At 35.5% G+C, this 18,817-nt stretch overlaps 2 protein-coding genes across 4 annotated transcripts in view; one reads left to right on the top strand and one right to left on the bottom strand.

Annotated features, from left to right (window-relative positions):
* The first annotated feature begins 384 nt into the window (after window positions 1-384).
* Window positions 385-18,817, top strand: part of LOC103932520 (LEAF RUST 10 DISEASE-RESISTANCE LOCUS RECEPTOR-LIKE PROTEIN KINASE-like 2.1) — a 101,169-nt gene continuing 82,736 nt past the window's right edge. Inside the window, exons 1-6 of one of the 2 annotated variants that reach the window (XM_048566003.1) lie at window positions 385-1,442; window positions 4,608-4,637; window positions 5,607-5,636; window positions 5,723-5,758; window positions 5,875-5,904; window positions 6,084-7,240. In XM_048566003.1, coding sequence (XP_048421960.1) covers window positions 635-1,442; window positions 4,608-4,637; window positions 5,607-5,636; window positions 5,723-5,758; window positions 5,875-5,904; window positions 6,084-7,204 — 2,055 coding nt within the window. In that variant the 5' untranslated portion in view covers window positions 385-634 and the 3' untranslated portion in view covers window positions 7,205-7,240. Of the gene's footprint in view, window positions 1,443-4,607; window positions 4,638-5,606; window positions 5,637-5,722; window positions 5,759-5,874; window positions 5,905-6,083; window positions 7,300-18,817 lie in introns of those variants that run through there. The other variant, XM_048566002.1, reaches the window with a different exon arrangement.
* Window positions 8,285-12,117, bottom strand: LOC125469090 (beta-amylase 2, chloroplastic-like). 2 transcript variants are annotated; one of them, XM_048566016.1, is made up of 7 exons: window positions 11,699-12,117; window positions 11,479-11,559; window positions 10,607-10,771; window positions 10,152-10,412; window positions 9,828-10,046; window positions 9,203-9,422; window positions 8,285-8,479 (listed from the first exon to the last, which is right to left on the bottom strand). In XM_048566016.1, the coding sequence occupies exons 1-7, from the start codon at window positions 11,966-11,968 to the stop codon at window positions 8,400-8,402; spliced, it is 1,296 nt and encodes a 431-aa protein (XP_048421973.1). In that variant the 5' UTR covers window positions 11,969-12,117; the 3' UTR covers window positions 8,285-8,399. The 2 variants fall into 2 exon arrangements, with proteins under 2 accessions (XP_048421973.1, XP_048421974.1); XM_048566017.1 differs by having other exon boundaries at window positions 8,285-8,534; window positions 11,699-12,110.

The following is an 18,817-nucleotide window of genomic DNA, read 5'->3' as shown; positions in this document are numbered from 1 at the left end:
TGGTGGAATAAAAAGTGTATAAGAGGAACAAAAATGGTGTGCGACAGTCGGAATCTCCTGTCAAAATGTTGAAATTTCTTTTATTTAACTTTTACAACTCATTTTCATTTTTTCTTAGAAATTTAATAAAAAATAAGGATAATGCTAGGAAGGTTAAATATGCAGACTAAATTTTAGTATTAATTCAATTTACATGTGATAGAGGAGGCTCATCCTTAGTTGTGGCCTCATCTCCAAGTTGATGCACTGTTTTGGTGGAATAAAAGAAGGTGGATTGTTTACCCTCAGAGGGTACTTTTATCGATACCCAATTTTATGTTAAGTTCATTAACTAAGAAATTTTTGTCATAGCTTCCCAATTATCCTCCACTAATAACACTAGAATTTTCAAGCCTCCCTCCTCCCTCTCATTTCATTGCACAAGTCAATCTTTGCTATTGACTGACTGTGTCAAACAAACATCATTGACTGACTTTCCCCTAAGATATTTTCTAATTAATAATTGGAGCTTCACGGAAGGTGCTTCCTTTAACCCCACTCCTATATTAAAATATGGGTATGTATACAACTGTCTAAACTACTACTTTTTGTCTACCAGTAAACAACTCTCTCTCTCTCTCTCTCTCTTCTACCCATGGAAAAAGGTGGAAGCAGATCCTTCACCTTGTCTTGGTGGCCTTTCGTTCTAGCCTTTCTTGTTCTTTGCTTTTGCGGTGAAACTTGTAACGCTAAGGATGATAGTAAGTCTTCATGTACCTCCTCCTGCGGCCTTATCCATAACATAACTTATCCTTTTCGACTAAACGATGATCCGAAGAAATGTGGCGACAGAAGGTATAATCTTTCCTGTGAGAACAACAATACAACAGTTCTAGATCTACTTGATTATGGCAAATACTACGTACAGGCAATCAACTACAAGAACAAAACAATCCGACTTCTAGATCCTGGCCTTGACAAAAACAATTGCTCTTCCATGCCTCGAAATTTTCTGCCCTTACATTATTATAGAACTCCTTATAGGTCATATACATATGATTCGCACAATGGCAGTATTTTACCGCTTTCAACGTCAGTATTTTACTTGATGTGTAGAAACCCAGTGAATTCTTCTCTGTACGTGGATACTGCTCCATGCTTGAATAATAGTGCCACTTCTTTGATCCAACCTAAATCTTATAGTTATGTCATGGTTGACCCTGCAATGGAAGATTTGAATGAGGGTTGCAGTGTCGAGGGGAAGGCTTGGATGCTCGTGGACTACTCTAAGGGGTACTACAATGCCTCTTATAGTTATGAATATATACACAGTGCACTCATGTATGGCTTTGAGCTTCGCTTTGAGCTTCGAGTGCATTGGCCTGATGAATTACCACGTTCAACCTGCAATGGCTCATATTACGGATTGCACTCACATAAATGTTATCCACGCACCATCCCAGGTGCGTAATTCTCAAATTATATTACTTATAATTACTTTGTTCTCAAACAAGCTTATTTGATGGATGGCTTGTAGGTCTATTTTACATTGTATTTCAATGATTTAACTGTCTATCTTTTACTTCTTTCTTTAAATGCCAGTCATACTAGTGTTTTTTGAAATATCATATTCTTCTATTTTCTTTACAACAATTGAATGCGTTTATGGTTTTGGATTTTTCTAATTTTTTTTATCTATGAATGATGTGCTAAAATATAAACAGTTTGGATCGTTGTATACAAAATGAGCAGCACCAGTTGTTCCTCAACGGAAGAGGAATATATATTCTTTCTTTGCGAAACCTCCTGCTAAGCCATTCATTTTGCTTGAAAAATATATCAACAATATTCATATCATGTCATAGATACATATAGGCATTATTATGGATATCATATCGTAACAATATTATTGATATCGTAACAATATTATTGATATCGTAACAATATTATCTTAATAATACAATATTTATGAGGTTATCTGAACTATATAAAGAGATAAACATTTCATCCTATTAAGACTATTTATATTGTGGTTGTTGTCTATATTTCTATTACCGCTAAACATTTTTAATTGTTTTTCTTAGGGTAAATTACATTTTCCCACCTTAAGTTTGGGATCGATTTTAATTCCTTACAACATCTTTAAAATATTTCACTTTTTTTTATTTCAATATAATACCTCCATTACATTTTGTATCCATTAATCCACTTAACGTGGCTGCTAAATTTGTCTGACAAAAAAAATATTTTTTTATTCATGTAAAAATAATTAATTTAAAAAGTTATTAATTAAAAAAAGAGAAAATTTGATATGAGTCCAATTTTGTGAGCCTTTGTGAGGTATAGTCCAATTTTGCTTAATTATTGACTTAGGTCCAATGGCTCATTGTACACATCAGCTTATTTTTGTTCTTTTGCCAAATTTATCCCTAAATTGACTAATTAAGTAATTAATATATTATTAATTTTTTTTATATTTATGATGATTTTTAATCCTTATTCATAGGATTATCTTATGCTTAATGATCGGATTAAGTATAGGAATTTAATTCTCTTTAAAACGTTTCCTAGTCTTCCTTCTCTTTCTCCCTCACGATGTCTCCTTCTCATCCCTCATGATATCTTCTTTTTTTCCCTCCTCCCTGCTCCCAAGCGTAGATGATCAAAGATGTCCAACTCAAATTTCTATTTTTGGTTTGATTTGTAGAATTTAGCCAATCTTGTATATGCTTTAATTCTTTTTTTTTTTTTTTTCATGTTTCTCTGTTCTTTTTTTTTTTTTTTTTTCTATTCTAAACCTCTTCGTGTTTTACTCCCTCAGCATCATCTTTTTATTCATCATTTTCTATGGATCTTCTTGGTATATATATCACATCTTTTTTTCTAATCTACCTATGTGTGTTTTATACTACATGTGTCATGGATAAATTGTATTATCTACCTATCACACATTATTGATAATTTGTCTCAAGTTAATTGTGTTTTTCTACCTGTATCATAGGTTATCTTGTTCTATCTACCTTATACCATGGATTAATAGTGCACACACACATTAGTTCTTGATATTCTAATTCAAATTAAAAATATTTATCTACCTATACCATAGGTTTTTGTTCATTGCTTATATTACAGATTTTTGTTCATAGTCTACCTATATCACAGGTTTTTGTTTATAGTCTACCTATAGCATAGGTTTTTGTTCATAGGTTTTTTCATATGTTTTATATATATCATTCATTTCAACTTAAGTCGTGGGTTTATAGTCATACACATGAACTTACTTTTAATTTTTTTTCCTTAAATTGTGGCTAGACTGAGGAATTTGAAGATTCAAATTTTGAAATTCAAATTTGAGTAAATAATGCATAAATTAGGAAATTTAAATATATATTTATTTTTACTATAAAGGGCAAAACGGGAATAAGATGAGATCAACTAGACCTAAATTGGGAAGAATATCTAACTGGACTCAATCCAAAAGTAGCTGATTTTTTTGGACCTGGATCTAAATGTCCCTTAAAAAAATAATAATAAATAATAAATAATAAAAAAAAAACCCAGAAGCCATCTTCTTCCCCGTCCCCCTTCCCTGCAACCCAAACCCCCCATACCCACACCCCCCCCCCCCCAAAACCCCAAAAAAACCCAGCTATTCAACCCAAAACCCCAAAATCAAAAGGGGGAATTAAATTCTCAAGACGAAAAAAAAGCACTTCACACAGATCCAATCAGAGCAAAACCCAGATTCAATCACACATAGAAACCCTCAAATTAAAACCCAGATTCAATCATACACAGAAACCCTCAAATTAAAACCCAGATGCAAAATCCACAAATTTAACTGAAAACCGCAGCTTAGGAGCTAGAAGATTACCTTACCATCCACGATGTGGCAGCAGTCCTTGCCATCATTGTGAGTGGAGACCTCAGTCAAAACAAAGGGAATTCTAGAGAGAGAAAGAAGAGAGAGAGAGAGAGAGAGAGAGAAGAGAAGTGGGCTTAGAAGGAGAAAGCAGCTACAAGACCCGATCCGTCTTCTTCTCCTTGTCTCCGTGGGGGCACCTCTGTGTGTCTTCTGCAACTCTCGCTTCCAAAAAACCCAGCTGGGTTTTCGGTGTGGTGGGGGTTGCGGCGGAGGTGGGGGTGGGGTGGGGTGGGGGGTTTGGGTTGCAGGGAGGGGGGTCGGGGAAGAAGATGGGTTATGTTGTGTTTTTTTTTTTTTTTTTTTTTTTAAATTAATAACTTTTAAATTATTTATTTTTAAATGAATAAAAAAAATTACCACGTGGTATAAATTTGGCAGCCACGTGACACAAATGTGGCAATCACATCAGTTTTTAAAGAATCAATAGATGAAAAATATAATAGATTTACTGTACTGAAATAAAATAGTACTTGAAGTATGAAAATGAAATATTTTAAAAATATTGTAAGGAATTGATATCGACTCTAAAAGTAAGATGGTAAAGTATAATTTACCATTTTTCTTATATAATGGCCATTTCCCAAAACTATATCCCTTTATTTCTTATATATGCTAATGCTGTAGAGGTATCAACAAATGGCAGCAACTTGAATGTTATTTCTAACGGCTGTTATGCTGATGTTGTTTTGTTCTTTCACTGTAGGTTTCTTTCAATATGAATGGGCTCAAATCCGTAAGTGGTCCCTCTCCAAAACAAAAATGAAGAAAATAAATCTCTCCTTTTTGTTTCTCTTTAAAATTCAATATTTACAACTTAGTATACACAAGCCTCTAACTTCTGTAGTTAGATTTCAACATGTATCCTCTTTCAACAAATTATAAGTAAGAGTAAATTATGTCATATAACAAACTCATACCTCATTTTTTTTAATATTGCAACATCATATATTACTTTATAAATTCGTTGCAATATTAGACTTCCGTATTTTTATCATTTATTTGTCTATTAAATGATGACCTTGCAATTGCTAGCACTCCCTCGCCTAATTGAATTGAGAAATGAAGTTTTAACAAAATAATTTCGGTATTGTTCACTTTTAACGAAAAATCACATTTTTACCTTTTCTGGTACTATTTACTTACACCTTTATTTGTTCTTTTTCATTAAAACTAAAGTTGTTTTGAACTTTTCGTTAATTTTCCTATTGAGGAGAAATTAAATGGTACTAAATTAAGGTTTTTGAGTAGTCTCGCACACTAGCGTGCAGCAGTGTGCGAAGGATTTTGAAATTCTTAATTTATTAATATTTAATTAATTTTTCAATTCAGATGGGCGAGAGAGTGGATCTCGCGTTTGTTACGTAAGCAGTTAACAGACAAATTGATGGATAAGGAGACAGAGGTCTAACGTTGTAATGGATACGTAGGTTAATGTATGATATTGCAATGTTCAAAAAAATGAAGTAAAAATTTGTTGTGTGGCCCAAGATTGGGGTTGTGAATAATTACCCTATAAGTAAACATGGCAGGCAGTAAACTAAATCATCTTTGAAATTTGGCATTCACTTGTTGGTTATATGCCAAAAGCGTAATTGTAGGACTCGCTGAAAATGTATGTTTCAAAACTTGATGATGTAACACTAACGAAGACTCGTTGTGGTATTGCTAATGTTGTGTATTTTTTTCATTTCTGTCACTGTAGGTTATACTCTGAATGGAACCGCGGATCTTGGTAAGGACTGTCTCTTCAAATGCTAGCTTCTGTCTATGTACTCCAGTGTTTTGCCGTTGCTGAATCTTGTTTGGTATTTATTGCAGGATACCTTCCTCGATGGTTTCCATTCCATTCCATCGGTAAGACGGAGCTTGTATTTCTTGCATATATGTAGTCAAGTCTTTGATTTTTATTCACTTTTCAAACATATAGCCGTTGATATAATTGGCTGTTACTCTTTGCTATTTTGTTGCAGTGCATGGATGGGAAATACTGATGGGCATCGGTAAGAAAAGCTTGAATTATTAGTTGTATATGTGCGTGTGTAGATTCCAACTTGTCATGAATCAAACAAAGTAAAATGTAATTTAGAAACAAAAGAAGTTGAAGAAAGTTGAAGGTAGTGTGGATCTAACATGTAAGTTTCTTTTCTTATGATTCTTTCGGTGATATATTTTTTTGCAGGTTTATTTTTTCCAGCAAGACTACTGTTTGGCATTCCAATTGTGGCTGTATTTTTAGTCTATAAATGGCGAAGAAGACATTTGTCAATGTATAGTACAATAGAAGACTTTCTACAGCGCGATAAGAATTTCATGCCTATAAGGTACTCTTACTCGGACATCAAGCAGATGACTCGCAAGTTTAAGGATAAGTTGGGCGAAGGCGGCTATGGCTCAGTATTTAAAGGAAAGTTACGCAGCGGCCGTTTTGTAGCAATTAAAGTTCTGGGCAAGTCCAAAGCTAATGGCCAAGATTTCATTAGTGAAATAGCTACCATTGGAAGGATTCGCCATGCCAATGTGGTGCGACTCGTTGGTTATTGTGTTGAGGGCTCAAAGCGTGCTCTAGTATATGAGTTCATGGCTAATGGCTCTCTTGATAAATACATTTATTCCAAAGAAGGAAGTGTGCCTTTAACTATCGACAAAATGTATGAGATTTCTCTTGGAGTGGCTCAAGGGATTGAGTATCTACATCAAGGTTGCGCGATGCAAATTCTCCATTTCGATATCAAGCCTCATAATATTCTTCTTGATGAGAACTTCAAAGCAAAGGTTTCTGACTTTGGGCTAGCAAAGTTGTATCCCGTCGATAATAGCATTGTCACGTTGACGGCAGCGAGAGGTACAATGGGATATATTGCTCCTGAATTGTTCTACAAAAATATTGGAGGCGTCTCACACAAGGCCGATGTCTATAGTTTCGGAATGTTGTTGATGGAAATGGCAAGCAGAAGGAAGAATTTGAATACAACGGTAGAGCATTCAAGCCAAATCTACTTCCCACTGTGGGTATACGATCAGTATAATGTGGGAAATGACTTGGAGATGGACAATGTAACAGAGGAGGAAAAGAATGTAATCAGAAAGATGGTTATAACCGCCTTGTGGTGCATTCAAATGAAGCCAACTGATCGCCCTTCGATGCACAAAGTCATCGAGATGCTTGGAGGAGATGTTGAATGTCTGCAAATGCCCCCCAGGCCTTCTCTATGCCCACAAGAGACTCCTGTGGCTGTGGGTGACATTCAAGACCCAATATGTTCAAACGTAGAGATAACATGTTCTTTGGCAGCTAGGTGATGATCAAGTTCTTAGTTATAAAAGTGAAATAATGTATCATAAATTCTTACTTTAAAAACAGATTTAATTAGTGAAGAACTATTATTCGAGGTTTATATTGAAGAAACTGGTCCTCTATAGTAGACTGACTAGCTTATCAAGCAGTCAAAGGTTTTCTTATTTTTGTTCTTCTCATCTGCCCATTTGCACGGATTGCCATGGCCTACCTTTCACGAGCTTAATGAGCTTCTTCATCAGACTTGTCCATCTATTTTTTGGCTTCGCCCCAGTAGACAAGGCATTGATGTCTTGATGAAGAAGAATATGATATTTGGATTTCACCCCAAACCTCTTATGATATACATTGTAATTGAACCGAGTTTGATCAATATGAAACAAAATGAACTAATTATGGAGTCACATTTGGACAAAATTTGGTGCTTGACATGAAGGTCACCTATCCATGTGGTATACACACACAAATCCCCCTTATGCTTTTTTAAACCGTAATAAAAGTGTCATGTGTCACAAGTCAAACACAAGAATATCTATCAATTAGAAAGTGAGACTTTTGTCTTAATTGTGTGAAAATTTCATTATTCCAACTGTGAACCTGCAACTCTTGTTCCGTCAAAAGACTTAAAAAGTCATATAATTTTTTATTATTCTAAAGTCTCGCGTCATTGAATTCCCCACCATTTAAAAATGATATATTAATTGCATTGAACAACATTATCGATCATACAATGCCAATACAATCAATCGTCCCCATCTCTAATTGAAAATTAGTCAAATTGCACGAATCATTCATGCGGTGCAATCAATTGTCCCCATCTCTAATTGAAAATTAGTCAAATTACACGAATCATTCATATGGTGCGGGTCATATGTCTGTGTCACCCGTGCACACGAGTAACATTGACATATAACCCACTTCGCGCACTAATGATTTGTGCAATTTAGCCTCCATCAACATTTGCAACCACACAAACAACCATCGTTGTTGAGCTGATTTGGAATCACTTACAAGTGGGGTGTTGTTTGTATCCTTTCTCGTCACTTTTAGTAACTTGTAGCTAAAAACAAGGCTCATGACATGAGATTTGGAATGGAAATATCTTATAAATTACCATCATCGGTTACAAGTTTGTAACCATAGTTTTATCAGTTAATACACCAAACCTGTAGAATGCTAGAAAACTTTTTTTTATTATTCCTATATGTAGATTTGCACACACAGACGAGTCGAAGTTTTTATTAATCTCTCTCCGAAGCAGCAAGCCCCTCGTCCGTCCCCTGAAACCGGTGTGCTGTCTATTTGAGTTGATCTAAACATCAGGAGCGGCTTCTCCTGCGTTTTCAAGTGTATTAAATTTAGATGTTGGATCAGGCCAACAGAAAAAACAAAGCAAGCGCTACACCATGTGAGACATATCGTCTCATAATAGCAAGCGTATTGTACAGATCATAGCAGCAGGCATATGATATAGATTATATACATGGTAATCTATCCGAAAACAAAATGCAGCGACAATTGATAGACGCGTAGGACAACAGAATATGCTTTAATTTTTTTTTCCATGTCTTGGAGTGTAAGAAATTCAGTAAATGTGAGTGTAGGGTCAGTTTGAATCAGCTTTGATTGATAAGAAATGTGTAAACAAAGAGCTTCTACCAATGTTGATCCTTTGGCTAGAAGAAGTTACATTATTTCATTAATTGGATTTCAGCTTCTCGTATAAGCTCCAGTTTTAGAGAGAAGGCTTGAATTATAGCTTATCCGAGATGCCTGATTTTGGCTTATGCAGGGGTCTTATTCAAAGGGTGCAACCAAGCAACACAACATAATATGAGAAAAAAAAACTTCTGAGTGTACAAGAGGACGTGCCAAAGAGTGCATTGTATTACTCATTTTTCTTTCTATAAAATGAAATATATGCGAGTTTGTGCAAACGTGTGCTCATGCTTGAGTGTGTAGCAATGCACGAAAAGAGAACCATGTGGTCTTACAACTCTTACCATGCATTCTCTTGACAAATCGTTCGAACTCCGTTAAGTTATGCTTCTCAATGAGAACTGGGCTTAATCTGAGATAGGTAAATGCCGATAAATGCCTGCCATCTGGATCGTTCCAGGGCTTAGCATTTTCTAATATCTTGTTGTAGCCTTCTCTGTCAAAGCAAGTAAGAGTATTCTCACTAGCAACTGGAATGTTAGCATCCCATGCAGCATTCAGCACCTGAAAAAAATTGAAATCCAAAAACATTATCAAAAAGAAAACAAAAAAGCTACACAGATAATATTTTGGTACATAATCCAAGGGAAACTGACATTTCACATGTAACAACAGACCGCCCCTCTTGATCCAGTGTTACTTGCCCATGTTAGTTAGAAAAATTTTAAAGTATTTGTTTGACAGATGGAGAAGAATGAATTTGAGCAGATCCATTATTCACAAAATAGCAACTGACTCGGACACTAAATGTGGCCACCTTCCCAAGAATAAAAGAAGTATGCATATTCAGCTCAAAATTCTAATTGATGCTTTTTAAGTTTCTACTCATCCAGCTCACTTTTCCGAATGGTGGTGATTTACATATGCTTAAAATCCAGGAAGTAATTACACATGAGTTTCTGTGCTTACCTGCCAAACTAATCCCTCGGGGTCTGCCAGTGCTTCCGGAAAGCCCTCATGTTGGTCTAATGTGCGCATTTCAACACATGTGAAATTCAGAGCAGCCTCATGCTTTTTTAACATTGCAGAAATTGGCGCATACCCATCACGATTGCAGGAGTTGTAAAATCCAGCGGTTAATTCAGCAGGATGGCTGGCAGTCTTGTACCACCAGTGGATACCTGATACCTGCTCATAAATCAAATAAAGAAACTCCACAAAAAAAAAAAAAAAAAAAAAAAAAAAAAAAAAAAAGGGAACCGTGTAGAACTAATGTCCAATAAAGTGACTCACCTTTGTAGCAATGCGTGTGCCTTCAAAAGCTAAATTGGCCAGAGCAAGTACACGGTCACCATGATCAATCAAAACACGGGAGTACCAATTAAGAAAGAATCCGCCATAGTAGCTATCATAATCACCTCCGTCACGGAAAAACCCTGTCTCATGTGGTTGGGAATTATAAGAGCCTGCATTGTCTGGTACTCTGGCCCAGAAGGAGTGGCCCCTTGCTTCTGCAGCCTGCGTCAGATTCTTCATCAAGTATCGATCATAACACTGCACCGAACCAGGTTGAATCCGAGAACTATTTCAAAGTTCAGATAGAAGTAATAAATCAAATGAGCTACTGGCTGAAGGTCATAATCACAGATGAACGAAGGGCTACTAAATTAACATTTAGAAATAACTGTCAACTCGTAGCTATCATGCATGCCACTAATGAAAGGAATGATCACCATTTATTAAGGTACCTGGAATTCACCAATACCAGGATATTTCCAACCATGCTGTTCAGGATAAGAAGGATACCGTAGCTCTCCACACGGACCTAATCCAACTTCAATTTCTGATATTATTCCTTCCTCAAAAAATTCATCAAATTCAACTCTGAAACTCCTCATGTAGTCGAAGTAAACCTGCATTGGTTCCATTATAAAATAACAGAATAGAAACTCTCACCATCAAACAGTGACATTGCCTCCACACTCGTGTAATGACATCACGACCTACAGCAATACAGAGTAAGACAATGCACACCATATCCAAAATGCATATTCAAAGGAAAAATGTAAAGCAGAAAATCTTTCTCTTATTTAAAATGAGTTTTAACTGATAGTCTCGCAAACTAATTTACAAAAGGAAAAGCTATCAGTGCATTACTTTTCCGCAATCTACTCAAGACTTTTATGCCCCTTTACCTAAGACAATAGCCAGTCAGCCACTTAGTATTACGATCAAGTGGTATTCCTCTTCACTTGTAAGTGAGAGGTCTTAGGTTCGATTCTCGCCAAAGGCGAGTTTGAACCATATAATTGCTAGCCCATTGTGAGGCTAACTTGTTAATCATGATCACACATTCAAACATGATTTCACTTAATCGACAGTCTCGATTAACAATCTAACAATTTGACAATAGAATGATTAAAAACCAAGTACAAATATACAAGTAACACGTACGCAGCTAGACAGTCTTTTATAATACGAGACGATTAATTAGGATCCTATTTTCGCATAAGATTTCGCTTTGATCAATGTTAAGGATTGAAAGTTTACAAATTGACAATGAACAATAACAAATTTCAAAAGCCAACATAGAGTAGAAAAGAGTGCCTCAGAAACTCACGGGTAACATGACATATACAGGAACATATGGCGTGCCAGTAAAATCACGCTCCTCAAACTTTTCCAGCGAAGAGTCTTCAACCTATCATCAAACCAGAAAAAGGTTCCAAATTTCAAATTATGACAGCACAAACACAAGTCCTCCAAACAAAGCACCCCAAAATTAAATTCTGAAAAACAAAACTGAATTCAAAACAGAGGAGTTGCTGCTACATCCTCACCTTGTTGTGGTCAACATTTTCACCCGCTACAGTCCCCTCAGCACTGTCTCTCACCACGGCAAAACTCCTAGACGGATCACTCCCCAATAGTCTCAAAGGACACAAATTGAGCTCCGGCGAGCCCCAAAGACCCTGAGAGAGCTTCAGCGAAGCTATCGCGGTCTTCCCGCTGGACGACAACGAAGCCATTGTCGTGGCTTTGCAACAAGCACCCGGCGGGCGTGGCAGCCTCAGTTTATGGGATACTTGAGGAGATGAGAACTGTGCCATTCTGAATCTTTCGGAATCAGCAGCCACTGATGTTTTACTCTGCAGGGAACTTTCTAGGGGAAGTGGAGTGGCGGTATAAGGCGATTTTCCTTTTCATTTTCCAGAAAGTTTTCTCGGGAACCAAACAGGTGGAGTGGCGGGGAGAGAACCCGTGATGATGTTTGCAGATATAAGATACAGTTATTTTAGCTCAACGAAACGAAAACGGTTTTTCGTGGGTATGAGCGGTGACGGATGGACTGTCACAGACCATCATCCACCGTACACGTCATTGATTGGGCAGGCAATTCCTTTTATTTTTTATTTTTAAACTAAATCACTGAAAAATGCGATCACAATCACAACCAATTTCAATATAATTGAATAAGAAAGCTTTTCTTGCCAAGGAAGGTAAAGTTATCCCAGACATTAAAATTTAAAATCAAAGCTAGTGATTGCATCCGTCAAGAAATTTGTCTTCCTGTAAACGTGTTTCCAAGAAATGGAGCCAAAATAAGTTCCCAACCACTTGATGTCTTCTACAATGTTCCTCGGTTGCCAAGGAGTTGAGCAGAAGCTTGTAATAGCACCAATGACTAGTTTAGAATCACCTTCCACACAAACGTTCTTGAAATCCTTTACTTTAGCCAACCAACGAGTATCCCTCAATGCTAAAGCCACAGCTGTAGAACTGTTATTCTCTACCAGGTTTCTTGCTCTAGCAACAATAGGCATATCAACTTTATGTCTGATATCAAATCCAATTGACGCCTTGGAGCTAATAACCGAACCATCAAAATTGATCTTCAGCTGCAATCTACGTGGAGGTTCCCATCTAAAATTTTAATTTCGTTAGCAGCTAGACTTGGGTGATTTCGGACGGATCAAATTGAAACAAGAATTCCGATTTCCAATCCAAAATGTCTTGGTGTCAAACAATCTTTCTAGTTTGGGAATACTTGGAATATTTGAAGTTTCGAAAAATTGTCAATTTCGATGTTATCTTAGTTGATAGCGCGTTGTTTGATTTAATAACGAATTGATATTTCATGCTTAATTTTAATTTTAATTTTAAATTGAAATTGAAAGCACACACTTTTATGACTAACGATTTTGAAAGATAAAATTTAAAGAAAACTAATGAAAAGTGCTTCAAAACTTTTGAGTTTTAACAATAAGGACAAAATAAAGGATAAAATAAATAGTACATGAATTGACTTTTTAATGTAAAAATATGATTTTTCGTTAAAGTAAACAGTACCGGAAACTTTTCGTTAAGATTCCCTAAAATTTAGGCTTCGTAAAATTCAAATGAATAATTCTAGGCCCAATAGGAGATCACAAAAGCTTGCTTTATAGTCCATTGCAAGTAACTCAAACCAAATGAGTTTGGAATTTGATGATCTAAAATTGAATCAAAACTTGTCGAGTCATCTAAATGGCCCTTCCTACTATCTTCTTTTTGAAGTTAGTGTCACCCTATATAATCAAAATTAAAATTAAAAAAAATAAAATATTAAAAAGAACTATAGAAGCTTACAGGTGTGGGCCTTGCGCAAGGCAATTATTAAGTTCCATTGTATGTGGTGTTGAAGAAAATTTTCATCTGCAGAACAGACGGTTCGTACACCAAGTGCAATAATATAATTAATTTGAGACTTGAAAAAATATTTCTAATCAATTATATTATAACACTTAGTGTACTAGACTGTGTTTTATGTACACTGGAATATTTCTCATAATGTTGATGCAAAAACTCGACGTCACGGAGAAGTTTCAAATTAGAATAACGATATGCACATTGAAGCCATAAGAGCAACTCCACCCCATAAGGCAATAATTTCCCAATTAATTGGGCAATAGGAAGTTATTGCATTTGTGAATAGTAATTGCCTGAGTGCATCTTCATCCTATAAGAGCAAGTCCACTCCATCCCAATTTCTTGGGCAATAGATAATCATTGCTTTTCTAAAATAGTAATTGCCTGAGTGCATTTCTACCCTATAAGAGCAAGTCCACTAGATCCCAATTTTCTTGGACAATTGGGCAATTTAAATCCCCAAAATTAGAAAAAAACTCTCTCCACCCGGAAAGGGATCCTCTCCAGATCTCTTTCCACCTAATCCGGACCGTTGAAATTTGATCCAACGGCTACATTTATTATAGCTATTAAAAGAGTTCCCTATTTGTAGTCGTTGGATCAAATTTCAACGGTCAGGATCTCGAACTTGATGGATTAGATGGAAATGGATCCGCCTCCACCCCAACCAAATTAGTCAGGCTACTCGTGGGCCCTACAATACCCGATTGAGCAATCGGACGAGGATAGCCTCACCGAAGTTAGCTAAGGATCATTTAATAACCAATGTAATAGAGATGGCTCTTTTACTTTTGTAACTCATCCCACATTAATAACTTTGTCATTCGCATTCAATCTCTTCATCTAACCTGAAGTTAGCTAAGGGTGATTTAATAACTATTACGTTTACAGTTTTTATTTTCATTTTTTGAAAATTAAAAATTAAAATCTTATTTGGTAATTATTTTCATGTTTTATTTTTCAAATGAAAATTGAAAACTTAGAACTACTATCTTGAGTTTTCAAAATTTGACCTTGAGTTTTCACTTTTTTGTATGAAAACTAAAAGTAGTTAACCAAGCAACATTTCAATTTTCAAAAAAGTGAAAATAAAAACTGAAAACAAAATGGTTATCAAATAGCCCCAAGTGAAAAAACAGTATGTTCTCTCATTTGCACTAAAGTACGAATCTCTCTTCTTGTTATTTAGATTAATTTAATGTAGAAAATCCGTTTATTTTAAGAAAAAAATTACACTATGTTTTGGTCAAGATAATTTTAAATTTCATGAAACATAAGCTAGAATAGTTAGAACTGCACTACAACAACAAGATAAAAGAACTTTAAAATGTCAAGATGCAAGCGGTCTTTCAAATGATTCTTAGAAGAATATCATTTTGAAAGTCCTTTATTTAGTGATTTTATAATGCATTTGTAGCGTTTCAGTAGTTGTTTTGTATTACTTGAATAGTTCATTAGTCGTGTTCTTGTTTGTTGAGTCTATATATCTTCGTGTTTGAAATATTTATTAGATACCTTAACTAACAACCACAATACCCATTAATCTCCCACATTGCATAAGGCACCATAACGAACATGAGTTCTTTTTATGTACAATTTGCCATTATTAAGTACAAAGGGCGCAATTTACATTAAGTCACATAATTATATAACATTAAAAAGGTATCGAGCTAACCATCAATATGAGATGAACTTGAGACGTTCTACTCATAATAATTAAGTGACCATCGTTTACGTGTAGGGGTGGACTCCTTACGCAAAACATCTGCTAAGATCGAGGTTGGATTATTCCAACATGTCCCCAAGATCCGTTTTCTCATATTTCAAACCCCACAAATTTACAAATATTCGCATAACAAATGAGCAAATATAAAAGTATAAATTTTGCATTGAAGTTCTTTTAATCAAAATTTTCATAAATTTTGGTTTTATTTATTTTCTTAAATTCGGCTACTGTGTTTTTTAATTTATTATTTATGTTGGACCGGAGGTGGGTTCAAATTATAAAAATATTTGACCTAAATCAGTTGTTAATGCTATATTAAACTACTAACTAGGTAATACTTGAGTATTGAGTGCTCTTCTATATGTGTATAAGTAATGTTAGGTAAATCATTTACTTAAAGCATATTTTGTAAACCACGTAACATTGATGTTGATGATTGAAGTATTACTTAAGTGCTTGTTGAACGAGTTTAATTTCTGTTGGTGACATGTGGTCTAAATAAATGATCTCTTTATTATTTTCTTGTGTATAATATTCCTTCAACAAAAATTCAAAATATAGGACATAGGGTCGTTATTAATATTCTTATTATTTTGCTAATAAAAGTAGCAAGACAGAATCCTTCTATACGAGCCCGTGACTGGGTTTTGATTTTTATTGTTGTTGTCATATGTTTTCTTCCTCTGAACAGGGAACTAGAAAACAAAGGGACAAGAGTATATAGCAAATGAAAAGCAGAACAGCAGAGGATGAAGACGAAGACAAAGACGAAAAGGTCCAAGAAAGGCACCATGCATGCAAGGCAAAATTCCAAACCCCTTTCAGCTCGGGACTGATTCATTTGAGGCACATCCTGTTTATCAAATTCCCTGATGAAGACGAAGACAAAGACGAAAAGGTCCAAGAAAGGCACCATGCATGCAAGGCAAAATTCCAAACCCCTTTCAGCTCGGGACTGATTCATTTGAGGCACATCCTGTTTATCAAATTCCCTCAAGTAGTCAAAGCTCAAGACAAAGACACATGTGACATGTGGGACGGTGTGAAAACGAAGAAAAAGATAATCAGGGTACACCGTCATTTGGATTATGTATCTATCGCCATGTGATTGCTATTCTTTTGTGAGTTGGCTACTAATATTACTTAGAAAATACTGCTGATTAAGGAGAAAGAGGGTTTGAAGCCGAAACTAAATGAGTTAAAAAAGAAAGTCATATTTATCCAGACAATCAACAACTGTGAACGAGAGACTTTTCAATGTGATCGGCGGAATGGTACACCACGTGTCATTATACAAATTGTAGGATATATGTGTTAAAAAGTTAATAACTTAAATAGTAAAATTTTCCACTATTTATATAAAAACATGTGATCTACACTCGTATTCCGGTCACAATGAAAAATTAGAGTTTAGAGTCACTTTTATCGGGACAATCAACAACATTCAACAATATTATTCTCCTTCGAACAATGAATAAAGATGCGGTAGAAGTTTTTTAGCGCTAATAAGAAATCTACACATGCAAAAATACATGAGTGAATTAGTTATAAAACATGGAAGTAAACGGTCTCACCGAAAAGGATCCTCTCTATTTATATGTCATGCACATGTATTTAGCTTTATAAGTTAAAAGTAAAAAAAATGTTGTATATTAAAATGTAATCTAAACTAAACTACAAGAGAGTCGAATTGGGGTATGTCCAAGTTTGCAAAGCTTAAGAATATGAAAAATTCAACTTGCCGCTATTTTTTTTTCTCTACGCTCGAGTACGAATTCCCTCTCTGTAATTGTATATGTATTAAATTTTGACAAGAACCACGACATATCATGCAACCGAATTTATGTTTTTCAAGAGAGAGAAACCCTAATCAAGCAACCGAATTTATCTTTTGTGAGTTGACTACTAATATTACTTAGAAAATACTGCTAATTAAGGAGAAAGAGGGTTTGAAGCCGAAACTAAATGAGTTAAAAAAGAAAGTCATATTTATCAGGACAATCAACAACGGTGAACGAGAGATTTTTCAGTATGATCGGTACACGGAATGGTACATCACGTGTCATTATACAAATTGTATGACATATGTGTTAAAATTTTAATAACTTAAAAAGTAAAATTTTCCAATATTTATATGAAAACATGTGATGTACCATCATATTCCGATCAGAATGAAAAATTAGAGTTTAGAGTCACTTTTATCGGGACAATCAACAACATTCAACAATATTATTCTCCTTCGAACAATGAATAAAGAGGCGGTAGAAGTTTTTTAGCGCTAATAAGAAATCTACACATGCAACAATACATGAGTGAATTAGTTATAAAACATGGCAGTAAACGGTCTCACCGAAAAGGATCCTCTCTATTTATATGTCATGCACATGTATTTAGCTTTATAAGTTAAAAGTAAAAAAAATGTTGTATATTAAAATTACTTTAGTCTAAAGAAGGCTTTTCAATTGCACTGTACAAATGAATAGTCTTTGGAGCCGAATTTCACTTTATTTACGAGGTTGCCACTGACTCTCTCCGCCGCTGATCTTCATGCCGCGTGTTGATGATGGTGGAAAGGCAGGGGTGCGATGGTCATTTTAGTCTGTAGGGTTTCGAACGGGTTGGGTGGGTTAGCGACTTTCATTTCCTTTCTTTGTGAGCTGCGATGGCACTCGGTGAAAGCATGCTGTCGGGAGAGCGAGCGAGCGAGCAGAGAAGAGAGACAGGGAGAGAGATAGAGATTTGGTGAGAGCAAGGCGTGCGGCTTGCAGGCAGACAGAGTCACAGGGGGTGTACGATTCGAGGGAGGGAAGGGGGTTGGTTTCGAAAGCTCTACCTAGGGTTGTTCCTGCAAGATTTCAACAACGTTTTCCCTCTTCTCCACTATTTTCCTTCATTCCTTTTTCTCTGAACCAGAAAATTAGATTCCTCTTCTGGAGTCTCTCCCAGTGTGGAACCCCCGCCACCACCAGCTGCCACAGCTGCGTCAAAGGTTTGCGTGTTGAATTTCACATCAACGGCATCTCCCTATAACCTAGGAGCTTGGTTCGGATCGGGCGATTCCGGAGGCCCTGCCATCGAGGTTAGTCTGAAGCGATTCCTATCTTATTGACTTATTGCATGTCAAAATCTGCTTCAAATTTGTGATTTAATATAATTGGGCTTTAGAAACAAATTCGTGATTTTGTCTAATCCAATTGAATGATTAGAAAAATTTTCATTAAATTTCTGGGTTCCGGGGGGTTCTGAATCGTGATGTTGAGAGAGCTTGGTTGCTTTAATTGCTAATGAAATTAGCTTCTAAACGTTCATAATTTGCCTTTTTTATGTTCATTCTATATTTTCTTTGAGTTCAGATATATATATATATATATATATATATATATGTATATATATATATATTTTGTGATATATTGCCGATGCCAAAATATCATATTTACAAGGACAAAGATAGCAAGGTTCTAAATCAATTTTTTTATCCTGGTTCTGCTGCTGGGTTCACTATCAGTAAAAGGCACATGAAATATGGTATTGATTTCAGAGCCTT

This window comes from the organism of the source record quoted next, unplaced genomic scaffold, assembly GCF_019419815.1.
Source record: "Pyrus x bretschneideri cultivar Hongxiangsu unplaced genomic scaffold, Pyrus_bretschneideri_v1 Contig40, whole genome shotgun sequence".
NCBI lineage: Eukaryota > Viridiplantae > Streptophyta > Magnoliopsida > Rosales > Rosaceae > Pyrus > Pyrus x bretschneideri.
This window is presented reverse-complemented; position numbering and strand designations above follow the sequence as displayed.